Source organism: Mustela erminea, chromosome 3 (assembly GCF_009829155.1).
Source record: "Mustela erminea isolate mMusErm1 chromosome 3, mMusErm1.Pri, whole genome shotgun sequence".
NCBI classification, from domain to species: domain Eukaryota; kingdom Metazoa; phylum Chordata; class Mammalia; order Carnivora; family Mustelidae; genus Mustela; species Mustela erminea.
The window spans coordinates 81,412,486-81,433,226 of NC_045616.1; the positions used below are offsets into that span (position 1 = coordinate 81,412,486).

At 37.9% G+C, this 20,741-nt stretch overlaps 2 protein-coding genes across 7 annotated transcripts in view; one reads left to right on the forward strand and one right to left on the reverse strand.

The window, feature by feature from the left end:
* Positions 1 to 648: 648 nt before the first annotated feature.
* Positions 649 to 3,072, forward strand: GPR151 (G protein-coupled receptor 151). The gene has a single exon (XM_032336282.1). It carries the CDS (start codon positions 690 to 692, stop codon positions 1,944 to 1,946), a length of 1,257 nt encoding a protein of 418 aa, XP_032192173.1. The 5' UTR covers positions 649 to 689; the 3' UTR covers positions 1,947 to 3,072.
* A 2,449-nt stretch (positions 3,073 to 5,521) lies between these two features.
* Positions 5,522 to 20,741, reverse strand: part of TCERG1 (transcription elongation regulator 1) — a 61,879-nt gene continuing 46,659 nt past the window's right edge. For 4 of the 6 annotated variants that reach the window (XM_032336279.1, XM_032336277.1, XM_032336276.1 and 1 more), the window contains 7 exons: positions 16,974 to 17,124; positions 12,549 to 12,713; positions 11,821 to 12,003; positions 9,488 to 9,667; positions 8,648 to 8,731; positions 7,241 to 7,341; positions 5,522 to 6,043 (listed from right to left, as the gene is read on the reverse strand). In XM_032336279.1, coding sequence (XP_032192170.1) covers positions 5,842 to 6,043; positions 7,241 to 7,341; positions 8,648 to 8,731; positions 9,488 to 9,667; positions 11,821 to 12,003; positions 12,549 to 12,713; positions 16,974 to 17,124 — 1,066 coding nt within the window. In that variant the 3' untranslated portion in view covers positions 5,522 to 5,841. Of the gene's footprint in view, positions 6,044 to 6,335; positions 6,426 to 7,240; positions 7,342 to 8,647; positions 8,732 to 9,487; positions 9,668 to 11,326; positions 11,458 to 11,820; positions 12,004 to 12,548; positions 12,714 to 16,973; positions 17,125 to 20,741 lie in introns of those variants that run through there. The other 2 variants (XM_032336280.1, XM_032336281.1) reach the window with 2 other exon arrangements.

Here is a 20,741-nt window from a genome sequence, read left to right on the forward strand (position 1 = left end):
GCTGCTGGTGGGGAGGCTGGGTCGAGGCAGCGACTCATCTGTGCAGGGGGAAAGCAGCACTGGTTCTTGCTTTAAAACAGGGCAGGTCCCCCCAACCTGCAACCTCCGCAACCACCGGGAACTTGTTGGAAACGCACCGTCTTGGGCCTTGCTCCTGACCGCTGCCCTGCCCCCCCACCCCCCCACCCCCGCCCCAGAACGGGAACACAGGGGATTCTGGGGCAGACTGAAGTGTTAAAAGTCCCTCGCTCAGAGGCAGTGGTTCCCGAATGACAGACGGCAGTCAAGGTTTTAGAAACAGCTGGTGGAAAATAATTGCCTGACTGGCTCGCGACCCTCCCCCCCAGAATATATCCCACTTACATGTATGTTGTCCTCATTTATCATTTATGAGTATGTGGGGTTTTAACTCCATGGGGCTGACGGTGTGACTTGAGGGTTGCTAATGAGCAGGACCCAAGCACCCCCGCTGCCGGCCATTCAGGGCAGCGGCGGTGTCTCACAGGCGACAGAGCAGAGGCGAGCAGTCAATCTTCTTCCACATTCTGCTCTCAGGAAACAAGCAAGGGGAGGGTCCAGAGGCGTCATCTGACAGGGATGACAGCATATTTATTTCCTACACAGAAGAGCCAAGGCAGAAAGACAGAAAGAAGTTAACTTCTGTAAGGACGAGCTGCGTGGGAAAGGTGATGCTGGCAGCTGCCTTTGCAGACGCCAACTCCAGCACCATGAACATGTCTGCTCATCTCCACTTTGCCGGAGGGTACCTGCCCTCTGACTCAAAGGACTGGAGGACCATCGTCCCAGCTCTCTTGGTGGCCGTGTGCCTGGTGGGCTTCACGGGGAACGTTTGCGTGATCAGCGTTCTCCTTCACAGCGCTTGGAAAGGAAAGCCGTCCATGATCCACTCCCTGATTCTGAATCTCAGCCTGGCCGACCTCTCCCTCCTGCTGTTTTCGGCACCTGTCCGAGCTACAGCATACTTCAAAAGTGTGTGGGACCTTGGCTGGTTTGTCTGCAAGTCCTCGGACTGGTTCGTCCACACGTGCATGGCAGCCAAGAGCCTGACGATCGTTGCAGTGGCCAAAGTGTGCTTCATGTATGCAAGCGCCCCAGCCAAGCCAGTAAGTATGCACAACTGCACCATCTGGTCGGTGCTCGTGGCCATCTGGGCTGTGGCTAGCCTGCTGCCCCTGCCTGAGTGGTTCTTCAGCACCACCAGGCTTCATGAGGGTGTGGAAATGTGCCTCATGGATGTACCGCCTGTGGCCGAAGAGCTCATGGCCATGTTTGGGAAGCTCTACCCTCTCCTGGCATTTTGCCTTCCATCACTCTTTGCCAGTTTTTATTTCTGGAGAGCTTATGGCCAGTGTAGAAAACGAGGAACCAAGACTCAAAATCTCAGAAACCAGATGCGCTCCAAGCAACTCACAGTGATGCTGCTGAGCATCGCTGTCACCTCCGCGGTCCTCTGGCTCCCTGAATGGGTAGCCTGGCTGTGGGTATGGCACGTGAAGGCCAGAGGCCCGGCGCCGCCACAGGGTTTTATAGCCCTGTCTCAAGTCCTCGTGTTTTCCACCTCTTCGGCAAATCCTCTCATTTTTCTAGTGATGTCAGAGGAGTTCAAGGAAGATTTGAAAGGCTTATGGAAATGGATGATAACCAAAAAGCAACCAACTGCCTCAGAGTCTCAGAAAACACCAGCTGGCCACTCAGAGGCCCCTCCCGACGATGTTCCAGCTCCCGAGTTCCCAACATCCATACCAGAGAAGGAGAAAACTGGCTCTCCCTCCTCGGGCATAGAGAAGAGCGAGAAGGCACAGATGCCCATCCTCCCTGATGTAGAGCAGTTTTGGCATGAGAGGGACACAGTCCCTTGTGTACAAGACAATGACCCTGTCCCCTGGGAACACGAAGATCAGGAGACAGGAGACTGTGACAAATAGGTTAAGTTTCAAAGCAAAACAAATTGTGATTATCGTATTGACTTTTACTGCTGCTTGCCAACACCACAGCCTTGACCATATATAACCCAGTAAAATTACTAACGTTAGGAATTACAAAAATGCTTCACAGTATCCATTTTTGAAACATGCAATTTGGTAAGTAGAACACCATGGTAGGGGCAATGATTGTGTTTCAGAATTGTATCTTGGCTATCCGGAGTTAAGCTGAGTGTTGTGTAGAGATGTTTCCAGCACACACAACTAGAAATTCCAGCTATTTTGTCCCTTGTTCACAACTGTGGTTTTATTGGGGGCTCCTCGGGACCATCCTACACTGGCCGGAGCAGAGCCCATCTTTGCCAAAAGCTGAACTCCTTTCCTTTTACTTTCTTCCTGAGCCTGCTAGCCTTAATGTTGCTTACCAAACTTTATTTCATATAACCAAAGCTCAAAGTCTACTTCCACTTAAGAGATTTTAAACACGTTAATGAATGTTAAGGAGTGAACTTCACTTACTTAATCCATATCGAATTTCCATGACTGGAGTTGACAGAATAAGGATCACCACTTTACTGTGGACTGACTTCAAACCCAAGTTTAAGTAAATTCACACTTCACCTTATCCTCAATAATGTGTTTCACTTGTCTTTGTAAAGCTACTTCTGTCTTCAGTTTCTAAGTCTGAGGATTTTAGCACCTTACCATGACATTCTAAATTCTGATATGGAGAAAGAACTTTTTATTGCCCTTCTCTCTCTTCCCAGTTACCTGTTCCTCCCAATACCTCCTTTCAGTCAAGGCAAATAGAAGCTATAACTAATGATAAAGGTAGCAATTGCTGCAGGCAACCTCCAAGTAAGAAGGAATAGGGATGGTCATCTTTCTTGTTAAATGATACTAAATATCTCCCGAACACTCAAGTTGAACCCTGCCCCTGCCCAAGTTTTAAAATACCTAAGGGTCTTTGTTATAAAGATAATCAAGAGTACAAGAGAAGTACTTATGTTTAAAAAAAAAATAGTATGAAAAGAAAAACTCCAGGGATACAAATGAGAATTTGGCTAAGAAAGCAAACAGCACAAGGGCAATACAGGAAAAAAAAAAAAAGGAAAAAGAAAAAAAAAAGGAAACTATTAAATTGTGTTCCCAAACATATTACTGGTGTAGTTTGGATAAAAAGGCAGTAACTATTCATTTTGCAGCAAGGTAAAGCATACCCGATAAAACATGATTATGATACATTTCTTTCCCTATTAGATATAAGGACACTTAGCCACAATTCTTGATTACTTTGTAATGGAATTCTGGGGTATTTGCACTGAGGGGTTCCCTCAGGAAAATAACTGCCTGGAGAAGCCATGGAGAAGTTAAGATATAAAAATATGCTGTGGATAGAACTTTTATGTTTAAAAAAATATTCAGTCTGTGGGTTTTTTGGTTTGTTTGTTGTCTTTACAAATGGTTGTGGTTTGCTTTTCAACACAGAAGATAGGGCTGTTTTCATTTTACTTGGTTCATTACAAATTTTATTTTAAGGCTCACAAGATCACAAAGTACAATTTAACCCAAATATCCAAATATTGTTTTGTGAGACAATAGTTATACAAAGGGAGTACCTTTAAAATCGTCTGTGATGAGCTATTTGAATTAAAGACTATTCATTATATATAGTAAATGTTTGATGTAAGCTTCTAGTGTTTGACATTCTAACTTGTAAACAAATAAAAACAATTGCTTTATTTCAGACAGTTTGGGAGACTTAAAAGCTGTCTTTGTTTGAAACCTCCTTTCAAAATCATCATCTGGCACAATGGGGACTTAATGGGGAGTTCAGACCTTAACACTGATACAGGTCTCTGGATAAACTGAGTCAAGTATTTTTAAGGAGTTTGCTGGTAAGTGCCAAGTCAAAATGGACATTTTGAGACAGTGTAATTACAATGACCTTTTCATTAAGAACCTACACAGTCCTGACTTGATCTTTTAAAGAAATCTGCATAGTAAAGTTTGATTTGCACCTTAAATGAACAAATTAATCCCAAATAGTTAACAACAGAAGTGGAAATTAGAATAGGTATCACCAAAGCATTTTTTTTTCACACTTTTCACCTGTGAGGAACAGAAAGTAGCGAATGGGCAAACAATACTTGTGGAATTCAGAAAAATAAAATAAAACATTCTACAAAGTTCACTTTTGCGGATTATATTCCTGTAATAGTTGTGTTCCTTTTGGCAAACACTGCAGTTTCATTCCTCACAGGACTTAAAAGCCACTCAACAGAATTACAAAAATGACCTTCGAAAAAAGGGAGAAAAATATTTTGTTAATTTTCAGTTGTAGAGGTTAAGACCTTAGGTAACTCCAGTTTCCTACATATATAATTTCTGTGGCACTTCATATACAAGTACTAAGTAACAAGTGAACAAGTCCATGTATGGTTGTGATGTGTGTCTGCGTGCACATGGCATACAAATACAGACCTATTGGTTCTTCCTCATTTTATGTTTTGTTGCAGTCACAGCCGGTGTGAGCAAACAGGGAAAATAAATTATCCAATTAACATATTTTTCTTAAGCATTTCGGTGGTACTTCGGAATGAGAAATCTATGAAGGAATGAGACAGAGGAGTCTAAACTGGGGCGGTACGGCTAGAAAGGGCAAGTGGGGGTCAAAGGTGGGTATCAGGGTATGCTGTGCAGGACACACCAAAAGGACGCCAAGAAGGCATCAATCAGCCATATGGTGATATAAAAGACAAAAACAAGTCAACAAACAAACAAATCTGGGTCTTCTTGCTATGAAGCAGTAAGATATTGCTAGGAGACTGAGCACCAAAATGGTTCTTTACATTCCTTCCCTTTTATACTGCCAATAATTCATTATATTCAAGCCTTTAAAAACTGTGATATTTAGGGTGTAAAGTCAGCTTTCTTTGTGCCAAATTACATTTCCTTCTGCTTTTAAGAACAGGTTTAAAAGAAATTTTTTAATAAATTCTTTAACAATAATCATATACAATCCACATATATAAAAAGGGTTGGTTTATTGTAGTTCAAATACATAAACTGAACATTCAAACATCTTAAAATTAACTTTAGAAACAAAAGTTTAACATTCAAACAGGAGTATAGTTTACAGGGAACACCCAAGAAAGATAATTTGTTGTCTAATCCAGAATATTGATAAAGATCACTTAATGGTAAATAAAATGTGTTTAACCAGCAGTCCTATTCTGGCCAACATGTTAGTTATGACCATGGTTCCATACCTGAGAAGAAATTACTAAATAAATCTTCTCTTAGGCTAAACAACAAGACTTGGCCTCTAATTCTGAGGGGATAATCAAAGCACATAAGTGAACAAACAAAACTAAAGTGTTCTTTAGAGACAAAGGTAAAAGTATGTCCATTATAATAATCTTAGCCTCTGGAAGATAAGAATTCAATTTTCAGTGTTTTCTCTTTTACCCGCTTTAAAAAACAAAATCAAAACAAAACAACCCACAACTTAGGTTTTCTTGGAGTCTGTGGTATTTGCATTTTGTGAGTTCAAACCACAAATGCTCTTAACGTCTTGCATGTTTAACACTGCTAGAAAGAACGTCACCAAAGTCACTGACTTCCACACCTCATAAAAGGATGATTTTTAGCTTCGAGATTTTAGATTTACTAGAGACAGCCTATATTTGAGTATGTATGTCAGTCATGCCACACAAAGAAAAGCATAAATTATTTCCAAAGTGTTCTCTGTTCAGAAACGGTTCACGAATGCTTCTCCTTCTGTTCGTCAGATGGTTCTGCAATAGTTTGACTAATGCACATACATGTAAAAACCTGAAAATTGGCTCATGCAAGCGTTCTGAATGAAGATCCCCCTGTGGAAGAGTACTGAGAATTATTTTGTTGATCGTCTTGTGGGCTCTGACGCTGTGGGAGGCGGGGGTGGACCCCGGCGGTCCAGGTCGTCCACATATGCCACAATCAGTTTACGCCTCTCCTCGGGCACACAGTCTAGTACTAGATACCGTTTGTCGTTCTGCAAGATTTTTTCTACATCTTTCAGGTGTTGATCAGATTCCTGGATTAGCTTTTTGGATCTGAAATAAGAAAAGAAGTCCAAGAATTACTGACTGCTGTTCCTAGGTCTTTCAGAAATGAGCTGGAAATGTCCATCTAGTTCCTAATTGTGTTTCCATTTTATTTATTATTATTATTTTTTTTTTTTTTAAGAAAAATTTCACTGCAGTGGTCACCTTTGTAAGTCGCCTCAGCAAAGACTCCAAGGAGTGAAAGGGCCTCAGAAGCTGAATTACCCTCCCGCCCCTACTGGTGGTCCCTCCAGATCAGGGCTGAGGGTGGGTAGGTAAATCTTGCCCGTGCTGTACCTGTTCTGTGGATGAACAGAGGACTTCAGTCTGCGGGGCTGCCAATCCCAGCATCTCTCACAAGCTTTCACTTTCACATCTTTCACTAAATTAACTATAAAAATGTAGAAAGAAGTCTTACTTCACATCTAATTTAAAAGCCCAAGCTGATGCAAAACATTAAGGATCCTGACCAAAAAAATCCAATGACAAAATACCTAAAAACCACACCCTCAGCACTATCTATCCTCCCGTGCACATACCCTTCATTAAGATGTTTCCAATTTTTCTCTTAAAGGAAGAAAAGCTGGAGCATGAAACAAAACTGTTTCCTGTGCACTGAATGCTAAGCAACGTTAACTTGTTTTCCTGATGGTAAAACTGTTGGGAATGTGGAACTACTGGGCATGTTACAGAGAAATCTTGTTTCAAAACTCTGATTTTATCATTTAAGATTTTTAAAGTATCTAGCAAACTGCTATCGTCTAAAAAAAAAAAAATGTTTTTGCTGAGCTTAAATAAGATGATTTCAAGCTTTCAACCTGTTCCACAACACTGAATAGTCTTCATAGGAAGCAAAGATAATGGATAGTGAAGGATTATTTTAAAAGTCTCTTCATGAATACAATTCTTAAATAGGGGGTACTCCTAAAAAAGCAGTGAAGTAAAAACAAAAGTGTGTCTAAAAAACTGGATGGGTGGGTAACACAAAATAAGAATTGACATCTGGGCCCTTTCTTTAAAAAAAAAAAAAAAAAAAAAGGTAACGTATATATGGGCTGTATCTGGCCTTTGGTAAAAGTTGGCTTCTTCTTATTCCTAAAAATTAATAATGTCAACATGTGTGTGAATGCAAAGAATGCTTTGGCCATTAGAGTAAGGACTAGTAAAGACAATGACTGCTGATATGAAACATTTCATTGCACACACCTATAGGTTATAAATTTGGTCTCTTTCAAAAGCGTCCTGAAGTCAGCTTTGGCTGTGATGTATTTGTCTCTGATGTATTCTTCAAATTCTCTTTGTTTTTTCTGCAAAAAGACAGTAAAATTAGAAAAAAAAAAAAAGTCACTAATTCCAAAATTAGAATCAATTACTTATTAAACCAGTTATTTGTAAGTCACGTTATAAATAATTCAAAAGGAAAAGGCACTAAGGTGCATTTTTGTTCATGTAACATTCACTAAAATGCAAAATGCACAAAGTACATTTTTAAGACTGAAAGAAACCAAGAACAAGGTCCCATACTCTGTATTAGCAGCAGCTAAGACTTGAGGACTTGCTAAGTGCCACACTGCTGAGGGTTTGATGAGACTATCTCCCTTCATGTTCCTAACAACCTCAAGCGGTAGACGCTCTAAAAAATAAAAAGATTAAGGGGTAAACGTGCCTTTCCTACAGACTAAGATATTTCTCTCTTCCAGCACCAAGACCATAAGGTGGTATGACTTACAGGGAACGCCAACTAACAGTCATAACTTTACTAAGTCATACTGAGCATTTAGCTTTTCTACTAAGGGAATAGGAATGATGGGTATAAACTCTTTGGACAAAAAGTAAATAAAATTTAAAAGACCTTATTGTCAATTGTGAACAATCAGCAAAGTCAGAAACTAAAACTGGACCTGTCAGCTATCAGTCTACCACTCTTCCCCAGTCGTGTGTAGTTTGTGGTCCACACCGTCTACAATCCAACTTATCAAAGTCAATCTATGGGGCTGTGCACTCTAGACCTGGAGAAACCAACCAGGCAAGGAGAATGATGGGGATGGAGAACAAATGAAAGGCAAAGGGCTAAAATAAGACAGCAGTCAGCTATGGCTCCCTTAGCCTCATCACTATTTCAGAACCCAGCTGACTTCGTTTCCCACACGGGAGGCAGAGTGCAACAGAACAGAGCTTGGTTTCTAAAACTTCATTCGTCTGATGTTCCTCTACTCCAGTGTCTGGAGCACAGAGGAACAAGAAGTGGTGTTACAGCATTCTGCTAGGAGGGCTCATGGGCTCTGACAGCCTGGTAGCAGCGTGAATGCATCTACCTAGCGGGACCGGACTATATAATGAATAAAAACTTGAGCTTCATTAAAGCTCTAACATCCCCAAAGACAGGCTTAAACCCAAGGATTGAATTTTCTAGTTTCTACTGTGCTTTCCTGTTTATGTATTGTGCAAGACAAAAAATATGAATTTAAATTTCAGATTTATTTCTCATACTCTTAAAAGTAATTCAACTAAAACCATCAATTTCATTTTGGTCAAGATACTAGTGGTACCAATTAAGCACCCAGTTAATATTTATAAACTGACAGTAGTAAATCTCAGACAAAACTCTCTTACCCTGTCACTGGAGGAGAACTTAATGCACCGAGGATCTTCTTTAATGATTTTTTTTACTTCTTTCCATGTGGATGTTAAGGTAATCTTTGAAAGGCAAGTGAATAAAAAAACATGAATACAATTCACTTTTATTGAGAGGGCTGAATGGGCAGCACATGTAGTACATGATATCACACTGACCTGGCATCTCTTGTAATGCCCAAATGTAACAGGACTAGTTAAGCAAGGGAAGCAGCTTTAATGCAATTTCTTTTTGGCTTGCCACAAGAGTTATTTTCATGGCCATTATTTCAATGTGGCCTTAAGACTATCACCTGCAAACCCTGTGTCTCCATAGGTAATACCATTAACTTCTAAAGAAACCATCACCAAAAAGATATCAGATAATCAGGAGAAAACCTGAACGAGAGGGTACAAACTGCCAGTACTATAAAGGAGTCGGGGGGCAAAACAAGAGTAACATAAACTGGAAAAGAGAGCCTTGAAATTCTGGATAGCTTCTTTAGTTTGGCCGTGGTGCCAAACTGAAAATGGGGTGAAAGATGGAATCTATTAAACTCATCAGGAGGGATCAATGATCACACAGCTAGGACCTTATGAACTACAAGAGCAAGTACGAATATGGAAACTACAGAAGGAAGTAATTTCTATATAGTAAGTATGCCATGAACATTTTACTTAAAAAAGGAGAAATAAAGTCAGAGAACAAAGTATCACAAAACTCATGAATTCCAGTAATGGCTCTAAAGACCATGATGCCAATAATCACATCAATGTTTTACTTTTGTAATTATTCATAAAGGCCCATCTAGATTAAAACAAGGAAAACAAGGGACTTACTGCAGAAGTTTCATCCAGAAGTTGCCTAAAGTGCTCCCTCTTCTTTTTGGTAAGTGCTTCAATGTGTTCATTAAAAAGCTTCTCTTTCTCCTCTCTTTCCAACAAGGATCCAGACTCCCAACGGTGATCTTTCCGCAGAGTCCTCCGAGTATCAGACCATGACACATCCGAAGACCGTACCTAAAAATGAACCAAAAAATTTTATCACCAGAGACCTATCTTCTCATATTTCAACAATAAAAGGCTTATTTATTTAGTTTAGGAATGATACATTTAGTAATAAAAGCTTCTGATGATTCCACCTTAGTTAAGCAGTCACTGAAAATCTCCTTTTGTAAAGCCAGAAAGCCCTCCGCTGAGAGCTCACCTAAGTTGTCAAGTATGGATTTAGAACTGGAGAAGGATGAAGAGAAGAATTTCTGTTTAACATCTTACCAACTTTTAGTACATGAAATGGAAACAAATAAAAGAGGAAGTATCTTACTATATACTAGAGAGGTCACAGGGGAAAAGCGCCACTCAACAAATCTTGAGCTCAAATGTGTTCCTATCAACTACATACGGGAAGTGACACTTCTGAGCATAAACAAGAATTAACATGGCTAACAAGAGAAGACATGGCGGATCCGGTTAGCTCAACAACCAGCAGAAAGGTACGCTTCACAGTTGCAAATGGCATCACAAGTTATTGCTAGTCACATTGCTACCAATGCTAAGAAATATGGGAGGCTGGAAAGACAGGTAAGAAAGAAGAAAAATACAAAAACTTTTATTTAACCAACATTTATCAAGCATCGATAACCGTGTCAGCTGAACACAGAGCTTGATACTACTGGGAAAACAAGTAAGACACCATCCCTTCCTTCAAAGGACTCACTTTTTTTTTTTTTTTTAATATTTTATTTATTTATTTGACAGACAGAGATCATGAGCAGGCAGAGAGGCAGGCAGAGAGAGAGAGGAGGAAGCAGGCTCCCCGCTGAGCAGAGAGCCCGATGCGGGGCTTGATCCCAGGACCCTGGGATCATGACCTGAGCCAAAGGCAGAGGCTTTAACCCACTGAGCCACCCAGGCACCCCAAGGACTCACTTTTTTTTAAGGGAAAAGAGGCGTCTAACCAAATAATCCCAACAGCATGTAGCAAGGGCTGCAGAGTTGTATGCTGAACACAAGGTGGCAAAGGGGAACAGGAAAAACAAATCTGCCTTAGTTGGGTCAAGATCAACCTCACCAGAGAGAGAGATTTGAGTTGATCTTGAACAATGAATGTGTAACTGCAGCAGGAAGCATTCTAGGTCGAGGGGCCGGCATGAGCAATGACAGGATTCATTAATATGTGAGTATGGTTTCATTAGAGTTAAGTTCAGACACGCTGGAGCTTAGGGGGCAAGAGAGGAAACCAAAGAGGGTAACATAACAGAAGGTTGGGGAGTTAAGAAATGAATAGCCTAATATATTATGCTAAGAAGATGGAGTTTTAAATGTAGATGACCACTAGAAGCACAGAGAAGCTTCTCTCTCTGTAAGCCACAGGGAGAGTGACAAAATCATTTGATTTTTACGAAGATTTCTATAACTGCAATAAGGAGGATGAATTTGGGGAAAGTAAAAGCAAGGAAACCAATCAAGGAATGACTGTAACTGTCCAGAGAACAGAAAGAGGAAAGTGAAAACAGATCATCAGAAGAAAGGAAAGAAATCAGAAGACATGACAGTAGTAACAAAAAGAAGAGAAGAGGAGGAGAAGACAAACAGAGACAGTGACGGGGAGAAGGAACAAAACAAGTAAAACAGCAGAGCGGCCTTGGGCATTCACTGTACAGAGAACACCCTACACACCTCAACAACCCTGGGTGATGCAGAAGGGTTTTTCAAGAAAATTCCAGGGTATCTCCTGGGGTTAGTACACCTCCAGTTCTTTCTAGATCTCACACCGTCTACATGTACAATAATTCATCATCACAGTGACCCTGAATCATCAAAGAAAAAGGTTTAATTATGTTCAGCATATTTTGTTTATTACTGTGGCATACAGTATGTGATAATTTAACATGATTTCCATCAAGAATAAAGAACTTACCTTTGAGACTAAAAGATCATAAATTTTTATATACACAAAATATCTATCTCTGAAAATGTTAAATAACTAGGGTTTTCCTATTCTAAGGGTGCTAATACCAAAAACTCACTTTTAAAACACTTTATAAAACTTACCAAATTATTTCTCTCAGAGTCAATTTAAATATGAAAATTTTCACTAACAACGTAATATAATAGATCTCTAATATCCAGTACTATAAAGGGGTGGGGGACAAAACAAGAGTAATACATACCATGTCAGACAAAAGAGCCTTGAAATTCTGGATAGCTTCTTCTCGTTTGTGTTGCTCTCTCTCTCGGTCTATTTCTTTTGTTTGCTCTGAACGAGCCTTTTGGACCTCTCTTTCTCTTTCTCGAAGGCTTGCCTCAATGCGGGCTTGCCTTTCAAGCTCCTTTTCTTTTTCCGAGTCTAAATTCTGTAAAAGTAAAATTACAGTATCAAAATATGTTTCCACAAAGTAACTAGCTGCCAAATAAAAAATCTCAAACCTGGTTTTTACCAAGGATACTCCTAAACACTATACCTTGTTTCCACCCCAACTACTAAAGATTCTTTTTTTTTTTTTTTTTTAAAGATTTTATTTATTTATTTGACAGAGAGAGATCACAAGTAGATGGAGAGGCAGGTAGAGAGAGAGAGAGAGAGGGAAGCAGGCTCCCTGCCGAGCAGAGAGCCCGATGCGGGACTCGATCCCAGGACCCCGAGATCATGACCCGAGCCGAAGGCAGCGGCTTAACCCACTGAGCCACCCAGGCGCCCCTAAAGATTCTTATATTAAGAATACTAACCCTCTCTCGCTGTCTCTCGTCAAATAAATAAATAATATCTTGTGGGGTAAAAAAAAAAAAAAAGCATACCAAAAAGAAGAACTCCAAATCCCAAACAGGAGTGAATACCTTTATAATACAATTAAGAATTTTATTATTCCATGCTTACAGTACAAGTAAACGCAACAGTTACCTTGGCTATTTTTTCAATATACTGTTTGAAAAGGTCTTCTCTCATTGATGAACTGTCCACTGCTTTGTAACGTGGGTCACTTTCTACTTTGTCTTTCACTTTGCTCCATCGAGACTGACTGTCCAGGTGATGATTAGATAACAGTTCAAAGAAATCCGATTTAATCTGTATTTCAAAACATGTAGTAGGATAGGGGGGAAATGTGCCATGAGAAATTCCTCATATGCAAACATTTTAACCAGAAAAAACTATTCACTTACCTTAAAGATGGGAATATTAGTAACTTTTTAAATACATGTATTTAGAGTGGAGTAATTTTTAGTAAAGAAGATTATCAGAATCACTCTTTTAGGAAAAATATAAAAAATCAACACACACATTAAGCTCTCATTTAAAATCTACCAAATTCAATATAAATCATTTTCTCCAGTGAAATTACTAAAATACAGAAAAATAAAATCTTAGGTTGTTTCTAACTTTTGCATTTCAGAACTGCCATTTTTTTAAAATAAGAATTCACATTTATTTTTAGGTAAGATTCAGGCTTATGAACTGATACTAAATTATACTTTAATATCAAGACAGTAAGAATGACTTATTTTAAAAAGTAGACGAATAACATTTTTTGTTACAAAAGGTGAATTTCGAAAGAAAGTCACATTCATTTGAAAATTGAAAGTATATTGTCAAATGTCTAAAGAGATTAAAAAAACAGGGCAAATTTTTGTAATTTAGTTTAAAAAAGCAATGTTCACACCCTTATATATACAGAATTTCTATGGTCATAATCGATCATTACATAAACTTTATTTAGATCTTTTGTATTTTTTAGCCATTAAATATATATGCCTTTACCATTAAAGAACTCAAAATAAAAGTTTTAATGAATTAACATTCTTAACCAATCAAGGACCAAGTTAGTAACATAATACCAAAGGTATGAAATGGTATTAATCCTTTAGTGTCAACATGTAAAATACTTAGAATCCCTTTCCCAAACTGTAATTCTCATTTTTTTTTTAAACAGGGAAGAAAGGGATAAAGGAGGCATTTATTTTTATGCACCATTGAGGTCCTGTTTAAAAATTTAGTCTCATTTAAATTATCTTGTACTCCTACCAGGGGAGACAGATGAGGTAGCAGTAATTCAATAGAGGATTCTGACCATGTCAAGAACCTCTCCTCCCCATAGGGATTAAAACATCCTGACTTCCCACCTGATCAAGGGACTGAGAAATTAGGAATGGAATCATTCTTTCTCCCTATTCCAACCCTCACTTCCCCTATGAGTGGATTAAAAGGGAAAATGATGTCTTTTCTGTAAAACAGCTGTAAGTTTACAAGCAAGTTTCCCTATTAGAGATTTAAAAAAAAAAAAGAGCTAACTAGCTCTGGATTTCTTTACTACTGAATTTAACTCTTGCCTTTGTTTGGAATAGTAAGAAATACTCATAAACCCAGTATTTCCAGACAGTGAAAAAGAAACTACTTGAAATAGTGATTTAACAATTCTGTTCATCTTGTGTACTCTGTATCTGACATGATGAACACCCAATTCCTAGATGCATATAAACCACAAAGCAAAATTGACAAAATTTATGTGAAATAAAGCATGCAAGCTGTATCTAACAGGAATCTTTCCAAGCCATAGGAATTTAAATTGACTTAGGACAAATTTTCACATATTAGACATGAAATCTATGAAGTAAGGATTATCATATAGGTTTTTAAAAATGTGTGATGTATAAACAAAGTGAACTTTAAATAAAGTTAAACTTCCTTTCATTGTGGATACTACCATGACAGGCTAATTACATGGTTTACCAAAGCTGCTATTTATATGGGAATTACTTAACAACTGCATAAAAGTCAAAAAAATTTATATATAAGTTACTCTAGCAGCAACTCAGAGCCCTATATCCCCTATTTTCTTCTCTCTCCAAATGGAAGTAACTTACCATCTAAGCGGTTCAGTTTAATAGGAAAAAACAGTCTCCCTAGCCTTATGTACTGTAACAAAAATATTTAACTTGTTCAAAATGAAATTTAAGGGAGGGTAGGGAGAAAAATGCCAACTTTATGAGAGGATTAATTCTATCATATGCAACTTCAAATGTGCTGTTCCAAAAAGTATTATTACTTAAACCATAATTTTATAAAAATTGGTTATAAAAAAAAATTGCAATAAAATTAAAAAAAACCTTGAGGGTAGCTATAAAACAGCCCATTAAAATAAACAGAATTTTAGGGACTTTTTTTTTTTTAATAAAACTGAAAATTAACAGTAAAAGCTATATGAAAATGATTTTACCCTTTAGCTTAAAAATGTCTAATGAAAGGGGAAAAAAAGCAACTTCACCAAAAGTCAATGTCCTTCAGAGCTTTTTGAATCCGCAAGTAATTACCTTTAAACCTTTACTATTCAGCTATTAATTGCATTACCTCAATGCTACAAACAGCAACTAGAGAATCACAAGCATAAAGCAATTCCAATATCCCAGCACCATGCTACTAGCACTAATCACCACCCAATTATGTGATTTTAAAAAAATTGTGATTAAAAAAAAAGGTACAGACAATATACTTCATAAAAATAAATGGCACAGTAGAAGTCATGAAGGAACTTCATTAACCAGCTACTTCTCAGAAGGTGAATATTAAATAAACTATATTTAAACCCTTACTTTATTCTGTTTCATGGCCTGGTTAGTAATTTTGCATTCTTTAAACTGGTTGAGGAAGTTTTCACTTTAGTAATTTCTAGCCTTTTTTAAAAAAAATTAAGTAATGATACAAAACCAAACCTACAAAGAATTAATTTTACAATCAGAAGAAAATAAAGCTGTATATATTACGTTTATTTAGATGTAATGTCTATTTAATTTACTACAGTTAACATATTCTGGGCACAACTCTCATCACTTCATAAGGAAAAAGACTAAAAAAATATAAAGTACCGGAACTGCGGGAGGCTAAAGTCACCACACAGAGATACCAATTCTTTCCTCACTAGGGAATCCCACAATACTTTGCGTATCAGTGATTGACAGCTGTCAGACTGAACTGATTGACAGGCCGCACAGCACAAAACTGTAAAGTCTATCCACTTGTTATAAAACAGAATACACAAAATAGTTATCCAAAAAAAGTGTTCAGAAAAAGAACTTTAGTTATAAATGCAAAGAGAAAAACATTCAATTTGTATAAATCACATAGTAGCAATCACTTATTTACTTGCTTCTCTTTTTAATAGGTTTTATTACTAGAAGTCAAAAGTAGCAAACAATTCATTAACATGACTAATTCAACACTCAATTTTGCACATTTCCTGAGAAGCATAATCATTTGGGAAAAAAAAAAGTTGACAGTTAAATAATTCTGAAAGGATCTACACTGAAGCCCAATAAGCATGTAATCAGGAAATTGCAGGTATTTCTGACAAAAGTCATGTCACCCAATACTACTGCTATTTACAGTGAAAGAGGCTTTTTCTCAGTAAGAAGGTATTACTTCTCTAATAAAATTTCTTAACAAAATCTGTGATGTTTTAACTTTCTGGAATAACAGGCCACTTTAAATGTCAATAATGATTAGGCTTCAGAGGTTCTTTTTCTCCATTCACAAAGCACACAGGGACACTAAGGAGAGTGGCTGCATGTTTTGATGGTTCACACACCACTGGTGCCATCTCCACCAGTCTGCTTCTCCGGTGGTGGGCTCCTCTCCATTCCTGACACTGCTATCAAATGACATTTGGAATTCATTAATCTTTAATAGCTGACCTTTATTTCTGATAAGCAATAATTTATATGTAAGATATGCTTGCTAAAAGATTAGAAAGTCACTAAAATGCTATCTTTTAGAAGGCAAAAAAGATAAAAAAGCTTTTTGAAATGTAAAGGTTACTACTTATTAAGAACCTTGAAATCTTAAATAAACAGAATAAACAGACCTAACAGTCAGTCCTGGGTTTACTGGGCATCTCAGTATTAATAAAATGTAAAAGCAAAATAAAATATAAAGCAAATCTAGGTAGTTTAGTGCAGTTAGTAAAATATACATCATGGGGCACCTGAGTGGCTCACTTGGTTAAGTGTCTGCCTTGGCTGAGGTCATGATCCCAATACCTGGGATCGAGCCCCACATGGGGCTCCCTGCTCAGTGGGGGGCCTGCTTCTCCCTCTTCCCCTCTCTAACTCTCTCTCTCAAATAAATAAATAAAATCTTTTTAAAAATAAAGATCAGGGAAGTAAAGAGACAATTCACACACACAAAAAATAACTATAAAACTTACCTTTAAAGCTAAACAGTAAATGTGATTCCTGTAATTTATGCCCATGAACAAGATTAGCAACACAGCCCCACATTAGTCCTCTCCTATTCACACTCCCATCAATCATACCACCAGAACTAAAACCATCTTACCTTCTCACCTCTGGTCTTCGAATCTTCTTTCTCTTTCTTTCTTGCAGCTGCCACAAATTCATTAAACAAGGCTTCTCGATCTTTCATCTTTTCAATCGCTTTGAATCTTGAATCTTTAGCATGCTTGGCTGCAAATTCACTAAAAGTAGCTCTGTAACAAAATGGCAAGTGTGCTAACTTTGGTAGAGCTATTTCTGCTTGTAGAAAGGTATAGCAGAAGATACCATTTTCCCACAAGAGTATGTACCAAAGAGTCACTGAGCTCCAATATCTGCCCAAATAGGGAATAATGAGCTACAGACAGGAGTAAAAAAAGGGCTAAAGGGTAAAAATGTGGTTAACACTTATATATTATCAGCAGTGACACTGGGGGTAACACATCAGAGAGCAAAAAATGTGCTTCAAGAGACTTCAGAGCTAATTTATTTCCACACTAAGAAGAGGCTCAGTCTTGCTTCTAGCCATGGAGGAGTAACTTTACGGAATTAGCTCTCCTTCCAGAAACAACTATTGAATAGGATAAAATATATGAAGCAACTGATTGCAAAACAGTGGACAACAGGTAGAGTACAAAGACTGAGGAAAGCCCCACTATCCTCTGCCTCAGAACAATTTTCCAAAAAACTACTCCAAACAGAGTACAGTGGTCTCAATAGCCAGAAGCATGAAGATGAGAGTTTGGGTGCTAAAATGGCAGAGGAAAAAGCTATAGGAAGAGGGTACCCCATAAGTATACCAAAAAGCAATTCCCCACCAGTGTATAGCCAAGACTGGACCACAAGAGTAGGGCAAGACCGCGCCCGCCCTCAGTAAAGCACTACATAGTTAAGAGCAAAAAATACCTTAGAAACTGACAGCAGAAAAAAGAACAGCATTAAGACAATAAAATCCACAAAAGATGCACAAGGGAGGCAAAGCTGGACTGCTGAAAAACACCTCCACTTCCTGAGAGCCACATTAAGAAAGTCTTAAATCAAAACTAAATTAACATATGAGCCTGTAATAAAGTGAACTGCCTATGAAAACAAAACCCCAGAATTTCCAACATTAAATCAGAAAACACTAAACATACAAATGCATAATCCATACCAAAAAAAATTTTTAATCAACAGAAATTAAACCCAAAATGCCCAGATATTGTTCTATGCAAAGACAAATCCTTTAAAATTATTATAATATACTGAAAGGATTAAAGAAAATTAGGTTCAAGGAACTAAAAACAGGGTCTTAATGAATGAACAAAAAAAGGGAGTTTCAGCAGATACAAAAATAGAAAAAAAGAACCTAAAGCTAACTGAAAGGAAAAATTCAATGGATGGGCTTATTAACAAAAGATGAGACAAAGAATAAAGATCCAGTGACTCCAAGTTAGAGCAGTAACAGTTATCTGCTCAAAAGAGAACACAGAAAAAAATTTAGCGGGAGGAGGAGAATAGTCTCAGGGACATGTGAGATAATACCAAACACTTTAAAACAGGTGTAATTAGAATTCCAAAAGAGAAAAGAATGAATCAGAGTGGAAAAAATGCTGATCAAAAATTTTCCAGATTTAATGAAAACATCAATGTACAGAGATACAAAAAGAACACAGAGCTGGGGCGCCTGGGTGGCTCAGCGGGTTGAGCCTCTGCCTTCGGCTCAGGTCATGATCCCAGGGTCCTGGGATCAAGCCCCACATCGGGCTCTCTGCTCCACGTGGAGCCTGCTTCCTCCACTTTCTCTGCCTGCCTCTGCCTACTTGTGAGCTCTGTCTGTCAAATAAATAAATAAAATCTTAAAAAAAAAAAAAGAACAAAGAGCTGCCAAGCAGGCTATATAAAAAGATGGGTGGCTCAGTTGGTTAAGCAGCTGCCTTCGGCTCCGGTCATGATCCCAGCGTCCTGGGATCGAGTCCCACATCGGGATCCTTGCTCCGCAGGGAGCCTGCTTCACCCTCTGACTCTGCCTTCCACTCTGTCTGCCTGTGCTCACTCTCGCTCGCTCTCTCTCCGACAAATAAATAAATAAAATCTTAAAAAAAAAAAAAAAAAAAAGATGAGGCCTATGAGGGCTAATGAGGCTCAGCATAGAAAAAAAAAATTTCCTCATGTTTGCATATACCTCAATATCTGAAGCTTTCACCTTACATAATAATAATTTGCTTAAAATAAATTCTCCTACATTTAACATGTTTTTAAGAGAGGAAAAATCTTACTTTCTCCTTTTAAGAACTATTTCAACTCACATATAAAACACATCTTCTCAGGTGTTAAAGGTTCTACTACAACTTTCATTAATAATGAAAAAACTGGTTAACTTCAGAATTTACAATTTAAAACATCAAATGAAAACTAGGAGTACCACTCACAGCTAACGTTTGCTATTTTTACTTTATGCTTTGGCAACCAAACCTAGATTCTAAAAATCTTTTACATTCAACTATTGTTACTCAGAATACCTAATTTCATTAATACAACATTTTAACAATAGGATCTACTGCCAACCTGGTCTGAATAATGGACATGTAACTTCAATAAAATTTTAAAGTAAAAATTACATGTCCCAGAAAAGGGATCACATGTAGTCCACCAAATGTTTTCATGATTAAGCACCTTGCATTATAATTTTAAGAAAGAAGAGCAATTACTATGATTAAAGAATAAACTTTTTTTAATGTAAAAATCAACTTATGAAAGTGAGAATTACTCTACAGGTATTTCTTTTACTTCTAATAAAGTAGGGAAAATAATAATTATTTTTCACCAGAAAAGATAAGATGAAGTTTTAAGAGTAGATTCAGATAGATTTTTATATGACTCATCTCTTAACTCCCAAAAGCACTGCTTGGTAACAGACATGTTGCCCTTTTTTCTCAGGGAGAGATGAGAGTGGATGATACTAGTAGGAGACCAGTAAGAGTAGAGTGACCAGGAGTTGACCCTAGGAGGAATGCCTTAAGATTTCCATCAAAATAGAAAAAAGACTGGGAATGGGCACTAAGGTAATTCTCCCCATTCTGTCACTCTTTCCTCAGAATAAACTCTGGGGCTTTTTATCTACAAACTCTACTACATCTTTTTCCATTACAAAGTAAACTTAAGTTAATGGACACTACCTTCTCCATTTCAAGTTTTTCCTCTTCATTTTCTGCCACTCCCTAAAACTGGTCCTTACCTCTATGCTAGTGTTGAATGTATTAATATAACAATACAGCACAATGTCCCCAGTGCCAATACTTCTAGTTATGTGCCTCATGGTTTTATTTTTTTGAAGTAACCTGCAAAGCAGAGATCACTCTAACAATTCTACCAGCCCCAAAAGAACACCAACAGGATTTTGACTTTGTCAAATCCAGAAAATGGAAATCTCTTCAGTCTCAGTTATCGCCAGATTCATAATGGTTTTAATAAATACATTTTGCTGAATCACTTGAATACAAGCTGCAGACATGCAGACATCATGAGACATCATCTATAAATATTTCAGCACATATCTCCTTCAGAGTAAACCCTTTTCCCTCCACAATATCCCCCCAAAACTGTAAATTCTCTAATACGTAATAACAAACCATGTTCAAATTTCCTCAACAGCCTCCCAAAATGTCTTTTATAACCCAGTCGCCAAGCACCTGACCCAAGAACTCACCCTTCTGATTAACCAAATGGAAAGGCCCAAGACCCCTTGGAGAGTCTGAAACTCAATTACTCCCTAACAAATATTACATTCTTCATAGCCACAAATACTCTGTTAGCTTTATTGTCTGAAATGCTATTATATTAATGCCACAGG

What these genes read in the sequence shown, in the direction of transcription:
- GPR151 (XM_032336282.1), top strand. Translation starts at nt 690, where the DNA reads ATGCTGGCAGCTGCCTTTGCAGACGCCAACTCCAGCACCATGAACATG.